The sequence below is a fragment of the Phodopus roborovskii genome, unplaced genomic scaffold (assembly GCF_943737965.1).
Source record: "Phodopus roborovskii unplaced genomic scaffold, PHOROB, whole genome shotgun sequence".
Classification (NCBI taxonomy): Eukaryota; Metazoa; Chordata; class Mammalia; order Rodentia; family Cricetidae; genus Phodopus; species Phodopus roborovskii.
In genome coordinates this window covers 25970172-25993459 of record NW_026126470.1, presented here as the reverse complement: position 1 = coordinate 25993459, position 23288 = coordinate 25970172, and the positions used below count along the sequence as shown (strand labels likewise).

The 23288-nt window shown below is 36.6% G+C and overlaps 1 protein-coding gene across 1 annotated transcript; it reads right to left on the bottom strand.

Moving 5' to 3' along the window:
* Positions 1-18829: 18829 nt before the first annotated feature.
* Positions 18830-19260, bottom strand: LOC127227493 (keratin-associated protein 20-2-like). The gene has a single exon (XM_051191839.1). The coding sequence runs from the start codon at positions 19224-19226 to the stop codon at positions 19002-19004; it is 225 nt and encodes a 74-aa protein (XP_051047796.1). The 5' UTR covers positions 19227-19260; the 3' UTR covers positions 18830-19001.
* Positions 19261-23288: the final 4028 nt, after the last annotated feature.

The following is a 23288-nucleotide window of genomic DNA, read 5'->3' as shown; positions in this document are numbered from 1 at the left end:
TTTTTTTTTTTACTTTGATAAAATTGGCCACCTTTGTTTTCATACCTGTAAGATGATTGACGGTGTTTTTTGGTGCTCTTTTTTAATTGTGCTTTGTAACTTTCTACAGTTTTTTTTTTTTTATAAGTACTTCAATGTAAATTGGAGTCTTGTTTTAGGTACATATATCCTAAATACCTTTTCCTTAGAGATGACATTTTCTGTCTTCAAAATGAAACTTTAATTTTAATTAAATACCATTTATGTCCTTTATGGATCTGTTGTTTTAGCTTTTTAGGGAATTTAGGGAATTGTTGCTTACTTCAACTAATAAACATCTTATACCTTGTTTTGATGCATGATGTGAGTCAAGATAGTACTCTTTCAAATTATTAATGACACTCTGCATATAGTTTTGCCTTTTGTCTGCCATAACAATTCAAATCTTCAATCTGCTTATCCTAGATATTTGAGTTTAGTGTAGGACCCTCTTCTTCCCATTGATCTATCTGCTTCATTTTGGAATTCATCTTCTCAGTGATTACAGGATTTTTTTAATAGTGCGTGTCTATATTTTTTCTAGTTTCTTCTATAGTGAATTAACTAATTAATACTTGTTAACTGCAATAGCTAATGTCTGTGGTACAAATCAGAATGGGTATTTGGTTATACTCCTACTTACTTTCTCTATTGTCTCAAGGAGAAATTGTCCTTTATTTCATCATCAGCTATATAACATAGAAGCTGTAGGTTATATGCAGATGCCATTTGTCACATTGAGGAAGTTATTCCTTGTCCTACTTTACTGATTTTTGAAAGTTCATGAATAAGTATTAAGGATCATCATACTTTATCTTAATCTATTGGGTTTTCCATATAGATTTCTTTCTTTTCCTGTTAATATGATGAATTATATTGACTAAGTTTCTAAGTAAAAAGCCATTCTAGGCTGTTGAAAACTTGAAGTGTATATAGCTCTTTAGATTTGAATTGATGATTTTTTAAAGAGTTTTATGGTCATTTCCCTTTTAGTGTGTGTGAATTCATCACAAAATTTCAACTTTGTGAATAGTTTTGCCATTTTCACACTCTGAAAATTTGTATTGAATGGTAAGTATTTTCTGCTTATGGTGCTTAAAGATGTTCTTAGTGAAGACATCCCATCTTAATGCGTGCTTTTTACAAAGACATACTTTCTTTTGAATAGTGGCAAGATGTTCATATTCATTACTTGTTCTTAATGATGTTACTAAAATGTAGTTTGCTGAGATAAATTTAATTTTCCTGTTGTGCCTTCGAAAAATATGAGGTGAAGTAAACCGAAAGCACTGTGATATTAAAAACTGGATCCAAAGTGGAAAGCATCCATGAGGTCCATGTAAATCCCTGAGCCAGGTATGCAGTGCCGTTCACTAGGATGCCTCTCTTGGGTACATATGTGCAGGAGGGTGAGGGCCTGAGTCAGTGAAGTAGCAGCTGTGACCAGCTGTGATGCTGGTCAGATATTTTCTCTCTTTGGTCTTACATTTTAGAGTAACATTAAAAAGTGTGATGTGGAAGGAGCAAGGTACAATCACACACCCACACATGCAGGCGTGCACTCATGCATGCACACACACATGCACACATGCAAACAAACCCATGTCACCAGGAATCTGTCGTGCATTCCAGGTCTTGAGCATTTTCAAAATTCCTGGGATTTCTCTAACTTTATTAGCTCTGATGGGCTTGCTTACTGTTTCCCTGGGCAATGATTCTGATTTTCTTGCTCTAATGATGCTGGCCTCCTTTGTTTTTACGCCTAAAAAAATGATTGCTGGTGTTTTGGGGCTATCTTTATATAATTTTATAGGAGTAGATTAGATAATACCAGTCAGTATTTTGTTTCAATTTTAAAGACTGTTTTTGTAAATTAATTGGTGAGATATTTTGGAAGAAGTTTAATCTCAATACAGACACCGTATCTCTTCTTAACTAAATTGTGTATGTCGACATTTCTGTACTTGTGAATTTACGGTTATACTCTTTTTCACATCTTACTCCGTCACTTCTCTCATTCTCCATCTGAAATACATATCCTGATGTCACAAATCCACTGTCCCTGATCTGGGATCTAGTGAATAATACTTTGACACATCAGTTGCAGAATGAGGGCCCCACCAAACACAATTATTATAACATATTTTATTTGTGGTTACAACTGGGATCCTAAGATTACCAAGGCTTGGGACAGACATTTTTCTTCAGACTCAGGAGGAGTGAGACTACTTTGTATCATCCTGTCCTTTAGATGAGAAGAGATAAATCTGTGGAAATGGACAATTTTGTACATGGTGAGCCTACGTCAGCACATAGATAAAGAAGTCTCCACTTAAAATGTTATTAAAATTTTTATTAGTGGGTGCTGTGTGTATCCAGGGAAATATTAAGCTGTGACTCATGTGTTTACATGTTAAAATTTGAGCAGGGATTGTATAATTCTCATGTCTTATATTGATGTATTCAGGTATATAATTTGCTTTTCTCTATCACTGAATGACCAGAAGTTAAACCAGTGGGAAATTCTACAGCAATTTTTATAGAATACTAGTGTGATTTTTAGTTCTGTTTTAATTGTGTGTTTTATATAATTCATCAGTAAAAACATCTGGGCCTATGTTTCTTTTGATTGAGATTTTGTAGGAAATGATTTTCCTTTTTGATATCTGCCATTTAAAATTTCTAGATATTCTTGCCTGTGTTACACGAATGGCAATTGCTCAAATGAACTTCTGCTTTGCAATCACATCATATGTGACTGGAGAGGGTGGAGGTCTTGAGCCAAGTGAGTCCTGTAACATCTAAGATCAAGTTTACATCAGTAATTCCGTAAGAATCGGGGAGAGAAGAGAAGCTCTGACCTACACACATAGGAAGAATGACAGGGTCTTTGTAGAAATCTTTCTATGCTTTTCATGTTGTTTTCAGTTTGGGGCTTGACCACATGTCCTTACAGATGCTTGGCACACACTCTAAGCACAAAGCTATAACCCCAGCCCTAACACGACATCTTCCTGCACCTCTACACATTATTTATATTTTCTTACTTGTTTATACTTTTAACACTAGTTAAATTAGCTATAACCTCGGCCCTGCTTCACATGTTTCATATAAAATTTGCAGAGACAGAACCAGCAATGTGGAGGCATTGCAAATTTTCCTCTCTGTGTTTCCTCCTTGAATTGTAGTGCAACCGTCACAAGGATCTGATGTGAAAGAAACAAATTGCTATTGCACAGAAGCACAGCAGTGTCAGGAAATTAAAAAGAGTATGTACAGGGGAATAGTGATTTTTATGTTGACAATACATCACTTAAAATTTAATATATGAGAATAACAACATAGATAGATTGTCTCAGATAATGAGTCATACAGAAGCAGATAAAAAAACATTTTTTATGAGCTATTTAGAAAGAATTGTCCACTAGGCACTTGCCATTTATTTTATTTCTAAAATGTTTAATATGATTTACATCAAATGCATTCAAAGATGAAAATATCAGATCAGCAGACACACATAGGCACATGCACATACACCACATACACCAAAGTTCTTTTTGTTCATCATAGTACTCAATTATTAATATTTCAATATATCTGTTTGATTATTTCATCTCTCCCTCTTTTTCCTCTTTCTTTATCATCCTACCTCTTGACATTTGTGTTTGATATATTCCTTAATGTGTGTGAGAGCTGAAATTCTATACATCCTCTTGTATCTCTAGAGCTATCACTGTAGTTTCATATTTCTAGGAGTGGGTTCTTCCAAACCATTCTGACACATTTTGGTAGTTGTAGTGAGATATTCACTTTGTCTGCTTCTGTGGCACTGACCACACACATTGAGGGTGGAGCCAAAGGGGGAAGTGACCTGTGGAACTAGCTAGGTCTGAGGAGGAGCTCCGGAAAGCTCTCTTGCTTGCTGGGAGGTGGAGAGGAGAACATCCGGTGGAACCTGCTGATGTTCCTCTGTCTTTGTGGTAAGTTATTTCTCCCTGAATAAGCACCTATTTGGCCTATTTGTTTATCCTTAACCATGATAGGTAGTCACCTTTTGTTTTGTGGTTGATTGGCATTGCTATAGCTAAGTTCTCTCAGCAGCAGAGGCATGGAAACACGTTTTGATTTAATTCCCTTCTGATGGGAAGAAAAGTGATTTGTACAGTGCATAATGTTTTCCATCCATGGAACATTGAAGACCATGGTTGGGGATGGTTGGACTTAAGATTTGTCCTTAAGGTTCAAATGTAACATTGTACATCTTCTTGACTATTCATTGAGCAGTCTCATGGGGACAAGATACATTGGTAGGATTCGTGAAGAATGCATGAGAAATTGGAGTTAAGCACAGTCTTGAAGCACACAGAGCATTTCTCAAGTCACCTGTTACATACATATACACTGGAGAATCGCATTAGTACTTATGTTTGTTCTTAAATGTACTGGGTTGCCTTGTGCAGTCTTGATTCCAGAGTTTGTGCCTAGTCCCGTTGCATCTTGTTATATCTTGTTGGTTGCTATCCTTGGGAAGACTGCTATTATCTGAAAGGAAATGGAGACATAGTGGATCTAGGGGAGGGGGGGTAAGGGTTGACTGGTAAGAATGGAGGGAGGGGGCTGTGATCCTGGTGTATTGTATGAGAGAAGAATAAGCAAAGGGGGAAAGAGTAACCTTATTCATTAATATATAGTTTAAATGAAGGAAACGCCTCCATAGAGACACTTGTTTACTTTGTGTCTTTGCTTTTCTCTGCATAACCGATGAGCTAGGTGGAGGAGCATGTTTGCCTCACTGTTTACACTGCTGTTGAATAGAGCTCCCCCTCTTGGCTTTGACAACAGTGCCCATTCATACTGTCCCCTGATCTGGCAGCCACTCTTGATAAGTGGGTTCATTTCTGTTAAGTTTTTAGTTTCATCCATATGTCTCTGAAAAAAAAAAAAAACACATGTACACAATAACACCTATATAAGATAACAGAGAAAAGTCAATATAGGTACAAAGTCTTCTGCAATGACGGACAAGCTTTATTGGGGAAGATGACGATTTCTTTCACATCATAGCCGTTGAGCTAGAACAAATGAAGAGGTAATGAATTATCTGCTCTATTAACAAGTGCTGGAGTGGTGAGGACCTGCAGGTGATCTTGGAAAAATCTAGCTGACGCACGCTGAAGACATAATTCAGAAGCTGAAATAGTTTAGAATACCTTTTAAATGTGGGTCAAAGTGTCACTTACAGGAAGGACGGTAGAAGGATAACTGAGAAACAGAGGAGGACAAAGAGTTCTGTAGGCTAAGCAGCTCCATGTGTTTCTTTCTCTTTTGTGTTGTTTTCTTTTGGGGGTTCCAAAGGTTTTACCAAATCACCACATAAATGGGTCACTGATTGATCAAGACTTCAGGACAAGGACTCGGGAGCCTTCTCTTGGCAGCCCCAAGCAGGAGCACAAGTGGGTTTTAATTTTTAATTAGTTTTTGTCTGTTTTAGCTGGCTTTCTTTTCTTTCCCACTTCTTATTTTTTTTATTTCGTTTTACATTCCAACCACTGTTCTCCCTCACACCCCGCCTCCACCCCCGTTACTCCCTGCAACCCCCCCCGTCCTCCCCCCCCCTGTCCATTCCCAGTCCATTCCTCCTCATAGGTAAGGGCTCCATGAGAAGTCAACATAGTCAACATAGTCTGTTTATCCTGACATTTCCATTTAAATGTTTAACATAGTCTTGATATTCATAGAATATCATGAGATGTAGTTTTTAAAAGATTATCTGCAATTTAATGCATACATGTTAATTATGTGGCAAAATCGAATCTTGAAGGTTTTTTAAATTAAAAAGAATGGCATTTTAATGTGCTTAATTAGTTCATGGGGTGGCAGAAAAAAATTTATATCTTTTGAAAACACAAAAAATAGAAGGAGCCAGAAACAACACAATATAATGTTTCCATTTTTTAATGAACAAATACAAATGGATCCTGTGTACACACGTTGTAATTACCATCATCCTCCATGTAGATTATGAAATGTACATAAAATTGCCATTCCTGAAATTATAGTAAAGATATGATAATATGCTAGTGCAATTTTGTTTGAAGGTTCTGCACTGAGAGTAGTCAAAATGGCAGTTTGTATTAGAATATAATAATTAAAAATATGTGTTATTCTCAAAGGGAACACTACAAGAATAAAAAAGGGATGAATGATTTTCCAGTCCAGAAAGGAAACTAGCTATGTTATTAACCTGAAGAAGTAATAAAAGTGAGTGATAAGAAAAAAAAGAACAAATGTATATATTACACAAACACAGGAATAATAGGATAAATACCAAATAGAACAGCAATATAAACAGAATAAATAATTCAATGGAAACACAGAAATTATAAACTCAGAAAAAGTAAAATATTTAATGACTTAGTGGTTAAAATAAATATAACTCAACTATCATGTAACAGGGTGTTTGAAAGTCAAAGGAAAACAATTAATGTCAAATATAGTAGAATTTTATGTGAAAAGTTGCTAGAAATAAAGAATAAGTCATTATAACCATATAGGAAACATTCCTTTAGGAAAATCTAAGCAACTTTTATGTAACATAACATAATGTATAATATGAAAATGTAATAACAAAAATGAAATATACTGAGCAATGTAATTTTCACAATTGTAATGGGACAAAATAAAACATATATCTTACATTTGAAAGAATGAGCTAAGGGGATTAAGATAAGTAAAGATATAGAAAACCTAACAATGCAGTTAATAGACTTAACAAAAGGATAAGAATAAAGGACTAAATCCAAAGCCAGAGAAAGATCAAATTAAAAGAAACCTCTTTTTGACATGAGCTGTTACAAAATTGATCGCAAGCTGCGATAAACGCATATCTCACAATACTAAAAAAATGGTCTTGTATGTTTCAAACTCAGTGAGAAATTTAACTTTAGGAGGATTAAAGACAAAGAGCACAATGGGAATTATGAACGTTTGGAAAGTAAGTGATGTTGAAGATATGATGTATTAAAAATTGTCAGGGTAGATAGAAATGGAAATTTTTGTGTATATAGTCTGCCTTTTGTGGAAACCACATATCGCTTCATGAATTTAACCATCATGGAATTAAAAATATTCTGGGGAAAATATCCCCAGACATGCACATATCTTTCTTGTCATTTTTGCTAAATAATACTCCACCACACTGTGAGCAGCATTTATATTGCATTAGATGTTAGAAGTAAACTAAAAATGTTTGAAGTATGAGGGTTGAAATGTGTAGATTACATGTTATGTGATTTTATTTAAAGTATTGAAGATTCATAGAATTTTAATATATATGTAGGTGTTCCTTCAATTGATCCTCTATGGATAAGAGGGTATGGCTGCATTCAATAAGAGGATGAAAAATACAATGGAAATGTGAAATTAAATTTTGTGAGGATTCTCTTCTCAGAAAATAGCTTTAGGTCGATTGGTTAATCATATATAAAGTTACCTCTATATCAAATCACATAAAATCATTGAAATGGATTATAAATATCATCATAATATATTAATTAAATGCCTAGAAAAGTATATGAACTGCATTGACAACCAAAAGCTAGTTAACAATTTCTTAAAAATATAAGCTCTAACAATAAAACAAAAACAGTGATGAATAAAATCATACTTTGTATGTGAAGCTGTCAAGAAAACATAGACTAAATAAAATACATATATTTCATAATTCAATAACGTATAGACAACTCTCTTACATAAATGAAAGATAACCAGTAGACCCTAGATACTACTGTTTCCAAAATGGACATGTTGTATATAGCAGTCTTGCCTGTAACGGTGGCCACACCCCTTTGGGCGTGGCTTCAGGCCCAGTGAAGCAGAAAGAGGGAATAAGGTGTGGTCTTCCTTGCTTGGGTCTTTCTCTTGGGTGAGCCGATCTGGTAGGAAGGGCAGAGAAAAGCTTCTACGGTTACATTATTTATATTTTTCTGTGTAAGTATTCCCCAGTAAATACCCATTTATCATTTACCTTGGTTCTAGTGAAATCATACCATCGCCTTCAGTTGAGAACTGCTCCTGGCCTTCCTCAGGGAATTTTTTTCTTCCACTGGGAAAAGATTAATGTAGACTCGTAATTGGCCAGTGTACTAAAAACAAATGTTGAGTGATCAATCTGAAATGACCAATTCTAATGCCTTTATGTACAGAGCTCTGGGTACATTGCTAAAGGGGGACTGGAAAGAATGTGAGACCCTTCTGGGGAGGAGAGCTATGACATGGCCATGTGACACAGCCATTGCACTAATAAATGCAAAAGGTCTGTGGTTCCTTGAACAAGATTCGGCCCACAGATGTGGGTGGAATTGTTGAGACCCCATCAGGGATGATGGGTAATTAATGTTTGATAGGAAAGGAGTTGTCGTTTTCTTCAGGGATTTAGCCACTAAAAACCTGCCCTTTCTCTAAGAAATAAACTACCAAAGCTGGTGCCAGCAACCCCAATTCACCTCTGTGGGTTAAAGTAAAAGAGACATGTGCAAGTAAAGAACATGTTGGGATGAAGGGAGTCATAGGAAGAGGGATATGAAGGGATGATGGGGATGAAAATTGCCAATGAATTCTCAAAGCACTTAAAATCAGTGAAAGATTTAAATAGGCAGTCACTAGTATTCATTTTAATGGGCATTTTCAAAAGAACGGTAAACCAAGGCCATAATATTATACAAAGCAAATAAAACACCAAAGTAACTGAAAACCACTGGACGATTTTAAGGGAACACTTGAACAGGAAAGCATTATATGAGAAAATATCCACGCTATTCGCTCCTGTGTCATATACGGGTGCTCACACTATGGTGGTGGAGTTAGGTAGGGAAGACGGACCACAAAGCTTACAGAATACAAACTACTGGCTCTGTATCACTTACGGAAAATGTGTGTTTTTTCCTTGGTCTATCAAAAGAAGCTTACAAGGTGATGTAAACCCAGACCCAGAATTGCGGTGTGACAAACGAGAGAGCAAAATTTCCTACCTTCTTCAGTTTCCCATCATCATCACTGAGTTCTACGGGTTTTTTTTTTTTGACTGCTCCAGACTTACTAACTTGTTGCAGCCTGGTGCAGTATATTATATGACACTTTTTTTCTAGTACGTTTATGACCTTGACACAAGCTACCATTATACTCTGTCCTTTCTTGTATGCTTCACATATATGCCATTTTCAAATAATTGCCTCAAAAAGTTTTCATCACTATTCCTGTAAAATAAACATTTACATATATTTAGAATTAATTTATTTGGTGTGATTCTTCATAGTCTTCACTGAATCTCTTTTCTTTGTCTAAAAAAACTATACCAGTTTTTCTTACCAAAACCCCTTTATTTTTACATTATACTGCAAGCTTTTATTTTTATCTTTATTATTTCTTTGGTTACATTTCATTAACATATTTATTTTTTATCATATGGACACTTTTGACTATCAGGCATTCAACACTGACATTTATTTATCATCCATCCTTAAACCATCATCCTATCTTCTCCCAGCTCCCTCTGCTTTGTAACACTATTTATCATCAGCTCTTCCTTGCTATTACCAGATAGCAGTTTTATTTTGTCTGGCTAAATTAAGATTTGGGGTGTGAATTTAATCTTTAGTGATTATATTATGCTTGTGTAAGACTTTAATTGGATTTCTCTCTCTGAACAATGCATAGACAATCTTTTAACAATTCTGGAAATATACGAAGTATTTAAATAAATGGCTCCACTGCAAGTCTTTGTCCCTTGATGAATTATGACCACACGTGTCTCATCAGTGAGGACTGAGAGTCCCTCTATTCTGTCTTCAGCGTTTTGCATCCCATTTTGAAATCATTTTACTTCAACTTAATTAACATGCAGAAGTTTAAGTTTAATAACTTAGCTCAGGCTACTGGGCTGCTAGCTCCATTGGTAACTTGTTTTAACGATTTTCAACCTAACTTTGTTTTTATGGTGAATTTCCACACTTTTCACATAGACTTTGAAAAGTTCCTTGCTTCTCTGACTAATTTGAAATTGCTAACCTGAAAACTCTGATCTGTGGTTGATATTTTTGTCAGCTTTTAAAATCTGTTCTTTTGTATCCTTCTGTAGGATTCTACAAGTTCAACATTTTAAGTTTAAATTATGGAGGGTTCAGAATAACAACAACAACAACAGAGACAGAGAGAGAGAGAGAGAGAGAGAGATACAGAGACAGGGGGACAATATTGCCCTAAATTCAACAAAGGCTAAAATAAAATTGCTGATATTCCAATTCCAGCCAGGATCTGTCTATATTTCTCAGTTTATGGTAGATATTCCCTTATCTCTTTTAGTTAAAGATTATGCTTCTTAGTAGGTTTTGAAATTTGTCAATTACTTTCTTCCTACATTGATATGGGAAATTTTTCTAATTTTTAAGTAATTCAGTTTTGTCTCAGAGGAAACTAATCCTGGTACTTGTGAAGTGAAAAATAACAACCCTAGAATAACCAGGCTCCATAGTGTTACCACAGATGTGTGCACTGATTTCTCCAAATGTGGTTGATACTTCTGGAAAAACAAAACAAAACCCATTTTTTTTTCCATAATGTTCTCCAGAATAGTGATCCTTTAGTTTCTCATGTTTTGTAACATGTATTTAATTTATAACAATATTTCATTACCTTTAGTTTTAGCTTAATTGTGGGGCACAGATATATTAAAACTAGAAATAATTTTTATTTTGGAGAAAATTACTATACACAAGGATGCACACACACACACACACACACACACACACACACACACACACACACACCTATATATCCCTACATATGTTCTATATATAAAAACCTGAGACTTGGTAATCATTGCAAAAGGGGAGGAAAGATTGTAAAAGTCATGGAACAGGGACTTCACTGTGAAATCATGTCTCCTAGAAATCTCAGAATCTACACCCGTAAACTCTCACCAACACGATTGTCTATAAGTTGAACAAGGACAGCACCAATAGACATACTAATATGAAAAGGGGAAGTTAATGAGACATCAACCCTATACAAAACTACAGGAAACCAAGGAATTCTGAGAGTGAAAATATTTTTAATGAGTGGCAAGAAAAGACATACTTCCCTATTAATTTTAGGTAGCTTAATATAATAAAATCTCTCCATCTAGCTCTCTCTGCTTTTCTCCCTCCTTCTACGTATCATGTAAAAAGTCTCACACATATGTAAAAAATCACACAGAAATACATACAACATGTGTCTTAGTGGAAAAACTGAGAATACAGCTTAATTAAAAAGTAGAGTTCACACTTGATAACAATTCATACATCCCTTTAAAGACACTAATAAATTATCTGCAAGCTGCCACAGATCCCAGATGACAAGAAAGACACTCATGCCTTGTTGATGTTTCTCAGTTTATCATAAAGTTGAAAGTTATGAAGACCTTTAAGAATTCCTTATGAAAAGAAACTTGAGGAGACTTCTAGTAATACAGCAGATGAGAGTCAACATTCTGGACAGCTGTAGAAACTCTTCAGTAGAAGCCATAAGACCAGTATCTTCTATAGCACAGTGGACGGCAACAGCCATAACCATAGCCACAGCCACAGCCATAGCCACAGCCATAGCCTAGGCCACCATAGCCATAGCCCAGGCCTCCATAGTAGCTGCCGTAGTAACACATGGTGGCGGGAGTGGACTGTTCAGAGGAAGAGCAGTAGTAGTATCCTTGAGTCTGGATTTCCTTGTCTTCCAAGGACCTTTTATACACCTGGGTGTTTGGTGAGGGAAACCACAGGTATTATAATGCCATACATGTCTCCACTGTGCTTCAGAAAACACCAGCATGCCGTTGTTTACTGGACAATCAAAGCTGCATAACTCAGATAGCTGTGCTCATATGTCAGGATCTCATGGTCAAGTCATGGCACTCTGGCATGAAATTCTGGTACTGCTTTCAAGGCTCTACTCATTTGGATTAATTTATTTAATATTATTAAAACTCTAATGTTCTGTACCAGTCTTTGAAATATCCTTCTCTCTTTTTTATGTCTGCTTATTTTATAATACTCCACAGATAAAAGGTCTTGTTGCTTTCTTTTCTGTTGTTTGCTTTGTTATCATAGAGTAATTTTATCTTTAGGAACGTCTTTCCCATATCTTCCCAATGAAGAATGATCTGGTCATTGGTTGTGTTATTGGTTACTTCATGACAGTTAATATCTACATAAGCATATTTTGGTTTTGGTGTATTCTATTCTTACATGTTCTTTCTAATTTTCATACATCTGTTTTTGTGCTGTTGTCATTTGGCTCTGTGTTATAATTTGAGATCAGGTCCATCATCATTATTTCTGGTTTGTTCTATTTTGGCTACTAGGGACATCTTATGCCCTCATATGACTTTTAGAAACTGTGTTGTCCAGTTCTGTTAAGAATATAAGTGGAATCTTGATAGAGATTCCCTGAAATCTGTAGGGTACTTTAGTGAACAGCCACTTCCATGGTATTGATTCTGCCTATCATGAGCAGGGTATGTCATTCTATACCCTGGTTTCTTATTCAAATTATTTTCTTCACAAAAATGAATGCTAGTGATAATTATGTTAAGATAAATGACCCAAACTGAGATAAACAAACCCTAGGGTTGGAAGAGATAGCTCAGTAGGTAAGGGTACAAACCATCATGCCTGAAGATCTGAGTATAAACTGAGCAACCTGTACAGTAGAAGGAGAAATTCAGTCTTACATTTTTTTCATATGCCTTCCAGGTTCATGGTATGTCATATACATATCCCCCAATCCAACACATGCAGAAAGAATAAAATTATAATAACAAATTAAAAAGCCACAGGTTCCCAGGCCCTATTAGGAGGTGTGGTTTTGTTGGAGTAGGTATGGCCTTGTTGGAGGAAGTGTGTCACTGTGGGCATTGCCTTTGAGGTCTCATATATGCCCAAGCCATGCCCAGGGCCTTAGTCTACTTCCTGTTTCCTTCTTATTAAGATGTAGCCAGCACCATGTCTGTCTGCATGCTGCCATACTTCCCACCATGAAGATAATGAACCAAACATCTGAATCTATAAGCAAATATTCCCAAGTAAATGTTTTCCTTATAAGAGGTGCCATGGTCATGGTGTCTCTTCACAACAATACCAACTCTGACTATAGCAAATTGCCAATGGAAATCATTATATAAAAATAATTATTATACCATATTAATAATTATTAATTAATGTGATTAATAAAATATTATATATATGTATATCAGTGGTGCTTGGTTCTCTGGACTATTTCTCATTGCTTAGTCATCCATATTGGGTATGAGTTCTGTTTCTTGGTGTGGGCCTTAAGTCAAATCAGACATCCATGAGGTAACCCAGACCCAGAAAGATAAATATGATATGTATTACTCTATAAGTGGATATTGGCTGATAACCAAGTTACAATCCATAGATCCAGGTACAGAAGAAGTGTCAATGGGGGTGCATGGGTCTCCCTAAGAGGAGGATATAAGATATTTTATGGGTGGACTGGGGATGTGTGGAGACAGGTGGACTAGTATCAGGTAGGGCATGTAGGAGTGATAGGGTAGAGGGAGTGATTGTCAAGAGAGACAACTGTGATTGATGGGCATTTGAGGGATGATATGGAAGCCTAGAAGAGTGGAATCTTTCTAAAATATGTGAAGGTGATCCTTATGAGGTCTCCTAATAATGGGGATCCAGAGGCTCAACCAGACATCTCTTGTCATCAAAAGAGGCTTCCAGTAGTGAGACTGGGTTATAGTCGGTTGAATTGTTGGTCAAGGGAATCCCACGGAAATGTCTCAAATGACTCATGCTGTTACTAAGACAATGGATTGTTCTCTTCAAAATGACTGATGGAGTATTTTTTATTTAATTTTATATAACAAAGTCCAATTAAATGAAAACAAACATTTATACACTATATGCATAAAAAAAAGACTAAAATATAACTTGATCAGAGGCATAAGAAGAAGTAAACAGGAGATCATTCTGTGACTTTAGTAATGTGAAATAAATGTGACTCAAAGACAAAAAAAAAAAAAAAATGACTGATGGAGCCCATTGTTGGAGACTACACTCACACAACTCACTGAATGTGGGGTAGTTGAGCTGGTGCAATCACGGAGCTTTCAACTCTATGTTCTAAACCTTTGATGCAGGGAGATACTCTGTAGGCTACCAAAAGAGAAACAGAAACACCAATCTATCCACAAAACCATTGAAAAAAAAACTGTGCTGCCTTCAAAATATGCTAGAGCAATGATGACATATAACCTGTGGAAGTAATACAAATCTTTTAAATGATAAAAAAATTAACACAAAAGTTTTTGACCCAGTACAGATTCTTAGAGGACAGTTGAGCATGGAAATCCATCTGTAAACCCAGAAGATCAAGTAGGGCAATACAGATAGTCAGACTTACCAGAATGCCAAAAAACTAGCTCTAATGACTGCCTGAATGTGTAAAGTGGAGGACAATTGAGAAAGACAGAAAACCTCAACTTGGAATCCTCCCACATTGGTGCACTCATGCGCAAGTACCTATGTACACACACAAGCAATGCGTTCACATACAACTCCACACAAACATGTACATGCACCTACATGCACTCATGCACACACAAACTCATGTAAAACACACATACTGACATTAAAAAAATAAGCAAGAATAAAAACATTAAAATAGATGTTTCAAGCATTCAACTAAAAAAGTTTTATATACATATATATATATATACATATATATATGTATATATATATTATATCAACTGTAGAAGACAGTGGTTCACAGAAATGAAGAAAACAAGTGTATCAGGCAGGGGATTAGTGGACAATACTTCTTTGGGTGGCAATATACACAAGTAAGTTAAACAGCCCGCAGAGTATAAACTAATGTTAAGATGAGATGAAAATCAGGACAGATATATTTCACTGAAAAGATAAAGTTGGAGAAACAGACATAATGCTCTACTTCATTAATAGCAAAGAGATGCAAATTAAGATCAAGGTGATTTTGTACCAAATAACTGCTAGATAATTAATGTTAGAAATAAGAAAGGCAAATGGTAGAGAGCGTGTGGAGAAGATGGAACCTTTTTTTTTTATTTTATTAGTTTAATTATAAGTCATTAGTGACACAACACCAGAAAACTGTCCCATGTTATGTGAGGTATCACAACTCTTAACCTGTATAAAAACCCAGTAAAATCAGTGTGATTGTCCCTGTCTTTTTAAAAAAAAATAATTAATTAATTATTTCTTATTTTACATATATATCCCAGGTCCCTCCCCTTCTTCCCCTCCTCCTCTCCCTCCCATCCCATTTTGATTATTGATGGAAATGTAACTTTATGTAGCCGTGACAGTAAGTAGCATATGGCATGCTTGCAAATACATATGGAAGTGACAAGGAATCTAAAAGTCACATTACTTCTTTTGTAGTTAGATAAAAATTATTGTACTTTAAATAAATGTGCATGCTACCAAGTTTATTGTCACTTGTTAACAACAGTCAAGCTGTAAAACAACCAAACATCCACCTCTAGGTTAATGCTGAAAGGATCTCTCCTTCTCCCTCTCCCTTTCTCTCTCCTGTCTTCTCTTCCATCCTTATTTATCTCCTTTCTTCTTGTCCCTCTCCAGCTTCATCTCCTTCACTCCCCTCCTCAACCACTCCCACATTTGACCAAACAGATACACAAGCAGAAAACATACAGAAATCAATGTGTACTATCTAATCATTTAGTTAATTGATAATATATGTGTTTTTTATACAAAAATTAAAGGGTATTATGAAGATAACATAAACATAATCACAGTGCAATTAAAAATGAGGAGTTAGATGGCCATGCTGTATTTCAGTTTAATTTCAGATATTTTGATGTAAAGTTAAAGTTTTTGAAGATTCTTCGAGGTACTAGTGGGAAAAAAGAAGCACATCCAGGCAGAGAGGCAAAGAAGATGCATAAACTCTTCAATGGAAGCCATAAGACCAGTGTCTTCTATAGTACAATGGGTGGCAACAGCCATAACCATAGCCACCATAGCCACAGCCACAGCCATAGCCTAGGCCACCATAGCCATAGCCCAGGTCTCCATAGTAGCTGCCGTAGTAACACATGGTTCAAGAATGGTCTGTCCGAGAAAGATTTCTTGGATGTCACCATCTGCCAGGGGCGTTTTTATACACCTGGGTGTTTGTTTGATGGGTGAAAACACAGGCATCTCAGCATCACACATATTTCCACGGTGCCTCAGAAAATACCAGCATGCTATGGTTTACCGGACAATCAAAGCTGCATAATAAGATAATTCTGCTTATATTTCAGGATCCCATGATCAAATCATGTGGCTTTAACATGAAATCCTGATTCTATTTTCACAACTATGCTTCATTCTGTATTTAGTTTATTTAATACTTATATTTAACACTGTCTCTATGCCATTTGTTGAAATAGCTCGCTCTTTTTATACCTGTTTATTTTGTAAAAGTCTTTGCTTTTCCTTTTCTTTTGTCTTTTTTTTTTTTTTTTTTTTTTTAAATTGGGAAGTAATTCTACCCGGAGGAATGTATTTCTCAAGCGTTCCTAATGAAAACTGATTTGGTTATTGGTAACTTGATGGTAGTTAATATCTACGTAGATTCATTTTGGTTTTATTCTGAATGTATTCCATTCATGCATGTTCTTTCAAATTTTTATACATTTTCTTTTGTGCTACTGTCACTTAGTTTTTATTACTATGGCTCTGTGGTATAATTTGAAATCAGGTTCTGTGGTAGGTCCATCATCTTCTTTTCAGCTTTGTATTATTTCTGATACTAGAGTCATTTTGTGCCTTCATATGACCTTTATTGATTGTGTTGTCTAGTTCTGTTAAGAACATGATTGGAAGTTTGATGGAGATTGCATGAAATCTGTACATTGGTTCAGCAAACACAACTGTTTTCATGTAATTAACTCCTGCAGTCTACGAACAGAGAAGTCCTTCCATTATGTAGTGTCTTCTTCAAATTATTTTCTTCACAAAATTGGGTTCAACTGTATGTTACACAAAATAAGTCAGACTGAGAAAGACACATGCTGGGCTGATAAGATGGCTCAGTAGTTAAGGGCACATATCACCCATGTCTGAATATGAATTTGATCTAAGTGTCCTATAAGGTGGAAGGAAGGGACCCATTCTCATATTTTCCTCTGACTTCCAGGTTCATGATAAGCCATACATATATCCCCCATCTCACTGTATTCAGAAAAATTCAAATGAATAAAATTTTAATAAAAATTAAAAAGCCCAGACCCCTTGGGTGTGAGTGTTAGTTAGGAGGAGTCGGCAGTCTATGGGGCCTCTGGTAGTGGACGAGTATTTATCCCTAGTGCACAGATGGACTTTGGGAGCCCATCCCACATAGAGGGATGCTCTCTCAGCCTAGACACATGACGGAGGGCCTAGGCCCTGCCCTAAATGTTATGACAGACTTTGAAGACTCCTGGAGGAAGGCCTCACCCTCCCTGGGGAGCTGGGGTTTGGTGAGGGTGATAGGGGAGGACGGGAGGGTGAGGGACCTGGGATTGACATATGAAACAAGCTTGTTTCAAATTTAAATAAAAAAGGGAAAAAATTAAAAAGCCACAGGTTTACAGGTGTATATACGGCCCAGGTGTATGAAATAACAACATGCAACCCAGGATAGATCTCTTAAGGCCAGCTGAGTGTAGCAGTTCACCTGCTGACCTTGCATATCGTTGGAGGCAAATCAGATTGTGAGCCTAACTTGAATGCCAAATTCCTATTCTAATAATTATCCTCAATATGTAAGGTGGAGAGCAACTGAGAAGGACAGAAGACCCCAACTTCAGAAGACCCTAACCTGCAACCTTTCCGTAAGAGCACTCACACACCTGTGCACACCATGCGTGCGAACATGTATAAAACATGTAGAGAGATGTCACAAACATGAGAAGGATAAAGGAACACAGACACATTTTCATGCTTCCAATCAAGAACGTTCTGAAGAACTGAGCAATCAACTGTGTAAAAGAAACTCCACACAAGGAAAACAAACAAAATTAGCAAGAACAACAGACAGGGAACAAACCAACAAAATTCACATGGGGCATACATAGCTAAGCTAACAGCCAAAAGAATACAAATGGATGTTAAGTGAGCCAAGAATTAGAACAGGTATTTTCCAAAAGAAAAGATACAGACGAACAAGCAGAAACAGTAATGCTCTATTTCACTAATAGTGCATGGGCGCAAAGTGAGATCAAAATAAGGCGGAACCCCCAAACTGTTAGATAATCACTATCAGAGAAAAAGACATGGATGTTAGTTCTCCACTGTTGCTCTACTGCTGTTATAGCTAGATTAAACTGTTAGACCTTAAGGAAAAAGGTGCACTACCAAGCTTATTCTCACAATGCTTACATTAATCAAGTTATAAAAACAACCAAATAGATGTCTGTAGATAGATGAATGCTGAAAGATGCTTCTCCCTCCGTCTCTCTCTAATGTCCCCTCCTCCATCCTTTTCACCTGCTTTTCCTTCTCCCTCTTCATCTCCCACTCCTTCACTTCCCTCCCACATTTCCACAACCCCCCCCCGCATGTGACCAAAGAGATAAAAAGCAGAAAACATCCAGAAATTATTTTGTACTGTTTAATATTTTAGTTGTTTGAGAATACAGATATTTTTACACCAAGATTGGGAGTTAAAGTTGAAAATGTTTTATCGATCCTGATGAAGATAGCAAAACATTTTTTTGCAGATAATCACAGTTCGGTTGATGATGAGGAATTAGATGATCGTGTTCTATTTCAATTATTTTTCAGGTATTTGGTATAAAGGTTGAAGTTTTGAATGTATATTTGAGTTGCTGTTGTGAAAATACTTGGAAGCACTTCCAGTCAGGATGTCTGGGCATCTATAGAAATGCCTCAGTAGAAGCCAAAGGACCAGTACCTTCTATAGCACAGGGGGCGACAGCAGCCGTAACCATAGCCACCATAGCCACCATAGCCACCATAGCCACCATAGCCACCATAGCCACCATAGCCACCATAGCCACCATAGCCACCATAGCCATAGCCACAGCCACAACCATAGCCTAGGCCTCCATAGCCATAGCCCAGGCCTCCATAGTAGCTGCCATAGTAACACATGGTGTCAGGAGTGGACTGTTGAGAGAAGATGAGCAGAGGGTTCCTTGAGTTTGTCTGTCACCATGTGCTGAGGGCCTTTTATACAACTGGGGTGTTGTTGGGGAAACCACAGGCATTTCAGCATCATGCATCTCTCCACTGTGCTTCAGAAAACATCACGAGTTCTGTGATTTACTGGACACACAAGGCTGCATAACTGAAATAATTATGCTGCTCCCTCAGATGCCATGGTCAAATATTGGATCTGATGAAATTTCCAGGTCTCTATGCCATTCTTCATGATATTTAATAAAACATCATAGGATTCTCTCTGGTGATGGAAATCATTACATAGTTTTCTCATTTTTACATATGTTGGGTTTTCATTACCACATAGAAAGACCAGTTTTTCCCCCCTTCAATTTGTTATTTTGGAATGAATCTTACCTGGAGGAATATGTTCCTTGAGTCTTTCTCATGAACTATAAGTGTTGGTTATATTACTTGTCTCTTGGTGGGTAGATGCCATCTTATATTAGTACATTTGAATTTACTCCTAAGCACTTTATTACATGTTGCCTTTAAGTCTGTCCAAAATACAAGACTATTTAATGTTCATAAACTGTAGGTAGGTACTGTGTGTTTCCCTTAGAGAGACCATTGGAAGGTCTTGAAGATGTCACCATGAGAGGAATTATGTTTTTTTTGGGGTGGTGAATCATGGTCAATATTAATAAACTTTTGAAATAATGGGCACATGAGCGATGCAGAAAAACTAGAGTTGTGTGCCTTTATGAGTTTAACTAACAGTTGGGTGGATAAGCACTTTTTGTGCCTGCATTAGGATGTAGTTAAAAATCCGCCAAAGCCACATAAAAGTTGGGTGTATTCATATTCCTACACCCCAGTAATATAGGGGTAGCATACAAGAGGATTGCTATGACATAATGCTTGTCAGCCTGGCACCATTTCCCACAAGAGATGCAATGACATGGGAATAAAATAGGTAGACAGAGGAAAGAGATGACACAATGGTCTCATTTAGCAACTACACACATCCATCCGTCTACGCAAACAGCTTTTGCTTACACCACACTCAGAAATGACACAAAAATGCATACACATATTTGCACGTGTACATACACATATGTACCAACAGAAATTCTATGGGCAATTGCCAAAATATGCTTCAGAATATGCCTACCTAGAAGGCACAAAGCATTAGATGGAATCCCTAGTATAGTCCATGAAAGAAAGAAATGAACAAATGAAAGAAATAAGGAAGAAAATTGTATAGAATCCTTAAGAGACACCAACAAGCCATTTGCACTCTGTCTCAGTTTGTAGCTGATGGAGGGAGTTTTGGTATGAAAGGTGACAATCCATCAGAGATAGGTTTAAAGTTTGAACTTTTTACATATTTACCAAGATATATGTTATCTAAAGTAGCTAAGCATTTAGTAGGAAGTTTGACAAAAAGGGTGACATGGGGTGACAATATGGTAGCTCTTGGACAATTTCAAGAGAAGATTTCCCTCTGATTTTAGAGTATCCAACCTGAAGTTCTTGACAAATACTGTCAGTGGTCGAATTTTGATCATCATATGACAAAACCAGTCTTGTGTATAGAGATGTTAATAAAGTCCCTGTATCTGAAACCATACATAAATACAAGCTTAAATGAAATGAAAATGCATGAACTTAATCCACAGACTTTCTATAACGTTACAGGGGCTAATGCAAAGGCAATACATGTTTGAGTTTTCACAGCTAACATTCACAAAAATGGTGACCTTTGAATTTTAGGTCTGAGTTTACTCCTTGCTCCAGTTTCATCCATTCAGTTGCAAGTTTCAAAATTTCACTTCTCTTAACAGTTGGATCTTGTTCCATTGTGCAAATGTAACTAAGTTTTACTATAAATGTTTCTGTAGTTGGACAATAAGGCTGTCTCTGTCCCTTGGATACATTGAATAGAACAGGAATGATTGTGAGTAAACAAGTATACTATGATACAGAGACCTTTGTGTTTATGCTCCAGCATTGTGATCTAGATTATGTAGTAGTTCAATTTCTAAGTATTTCTTGTGTGGTTGTTTTTTTTTTTTAAAGCTCCACACACATTTTTTTTTCCAGTGGCTGAACCAGTTTTTACTCTCACCAGCTGCAAATAAATGTTTTGCTTTCTTCAAATGCACACCAGCATTTATAGTCTGTTGAGCTTCTCATGTTAGCCATTCTGACTGAAGTAAGAAAGCATTTCAAAGTAATTTTGATTTTTATTTCCCTGAGAACTAATTTTGCTGAACACTTTAAAAATGTTTCTCAAGCATTTAAATTTCATCACTTGAGATACATATATTTAGTTTCATCCTCTATTTTCTGACATTAGGTTTGGGAGTTCTTTGTGTATTCTATATACTGACCTCTTTGATGTGTAGAAGTTAAAAATTTCCCTCATAACTTAGGGCCATTCTTTACTTGGGTATTATGTTCTTTGCTGTACAGAGCTTTTCAGTTTTATGTTGCTGCTCTTAATCCCTGACTTACTGGAGTTATTTTCCAAAAGTACCTTCCTGTGGTACTGAGTTCATGTTATACTTTATCGGATTCCATTGATCAATGCATCTATTTTTAGTGTCATACTATGCTGTCTATTAATATAGATATTAGTGAGGGGCCATGTGCATGTGTCTGTGGGGGATTCTCTCAAGGGAGTTGAAATAGAGTTTGAAGAGGTAAACGTTACAGTCGAACAGGTTACCCTATAATGGGCCAACAATACCCATAATAGACAACACAGGCTAACAAATGAAAAGCCTATTGCATGGAATGTGTTACCTCTCTTGGAATTCTTGACCAATAGACCTCCAAATATTACTGGTGATAGTAAGACCCTGTTTCTGAAGACATAGTTGAGTCACAGATCATGGAGAAGTCAAGCTCATACTCACTTGAAAGTTTCACATCTATTATTTAGCTTTCTTATCATTGCAAGTTCTCATACACATTACTGGAAGATTAATACTTTACCAATTTTAACCAATAGTGCATTTTGTGAGGTTCAAAAATTACTTGTCTATCAACACATATGCACATCTATAATAGGGACATGAAGACTTTGGGAAAACAAAATCCTTTCTGATTAAATCTAAGTTCCATTTCAAAAGATGCAACCCATACCTGGCACTGTTACTAGTCCCCTGAGCCTGCAGCTAGACAGGTCATAGTTCTTATGAGAGAGCCTACTAGTAATATTCTACAGAGCAGTCATTGTATTAAACAGACTCCCAATGATACTGTTACACTTGTAGATTTGTGCACTTCTCAACTTTAATCAGTGCCGTGCCTCATTGATATTGATGATGATTAAGCCTGAGATCCAAAATGTACCGGATGAGATGTAGGCTGTGACCTCAGCCCTAAAGAGAACACACACATGTGCACATGCATGCACACACACACACACACACACACACACACACACACACACAGAGAGAGAGAGAGAGAGAGAGAGAGAGAGAGAGAGAGAGAGAGAGAGAGGATATATCAGGTATAATTGAGAGACAACACATGACTACAAGTGAACCATGTTTTCCATACACAGAAGGCAGTTCCATGTATGAACCCACAGAAGTTGTGAGTACGTGCACATGACCTAGCAAGCTCAAGCAGGATAAAGTCCCAACATTGAGTTGGCAGGCAGCTATGAATTTCTGCTTTTAGCTGAGGAGCTGTTGTCACTTGATAGCTGCCAGTATATGAAGAGTCAGCTTCTTTAGGGTTGTGGCCTCAAGTAGGTCAACCACACTCCATATGATGGCTATCCATCCTTGAAGATAGAGCATCCTAATTTGGACTAGTTTAAGAAGAGAAAAAAGGATGAAAATTTGGTGGAACATAAAGTGGGGGAGTCTGGGAAGAGATGGTGAAAGACATTAATTTTATTCAAATATATTAAGCAAGGCTCTCCAAGAACTAGTAACAAAAATGAATAGATTGTAGAGACAGTTCCTTTCTTATTCTCATAAATGGCTGCATGTGACTTCAAAAGCACAGCAACAGAAAGAAAATAGAAACGTC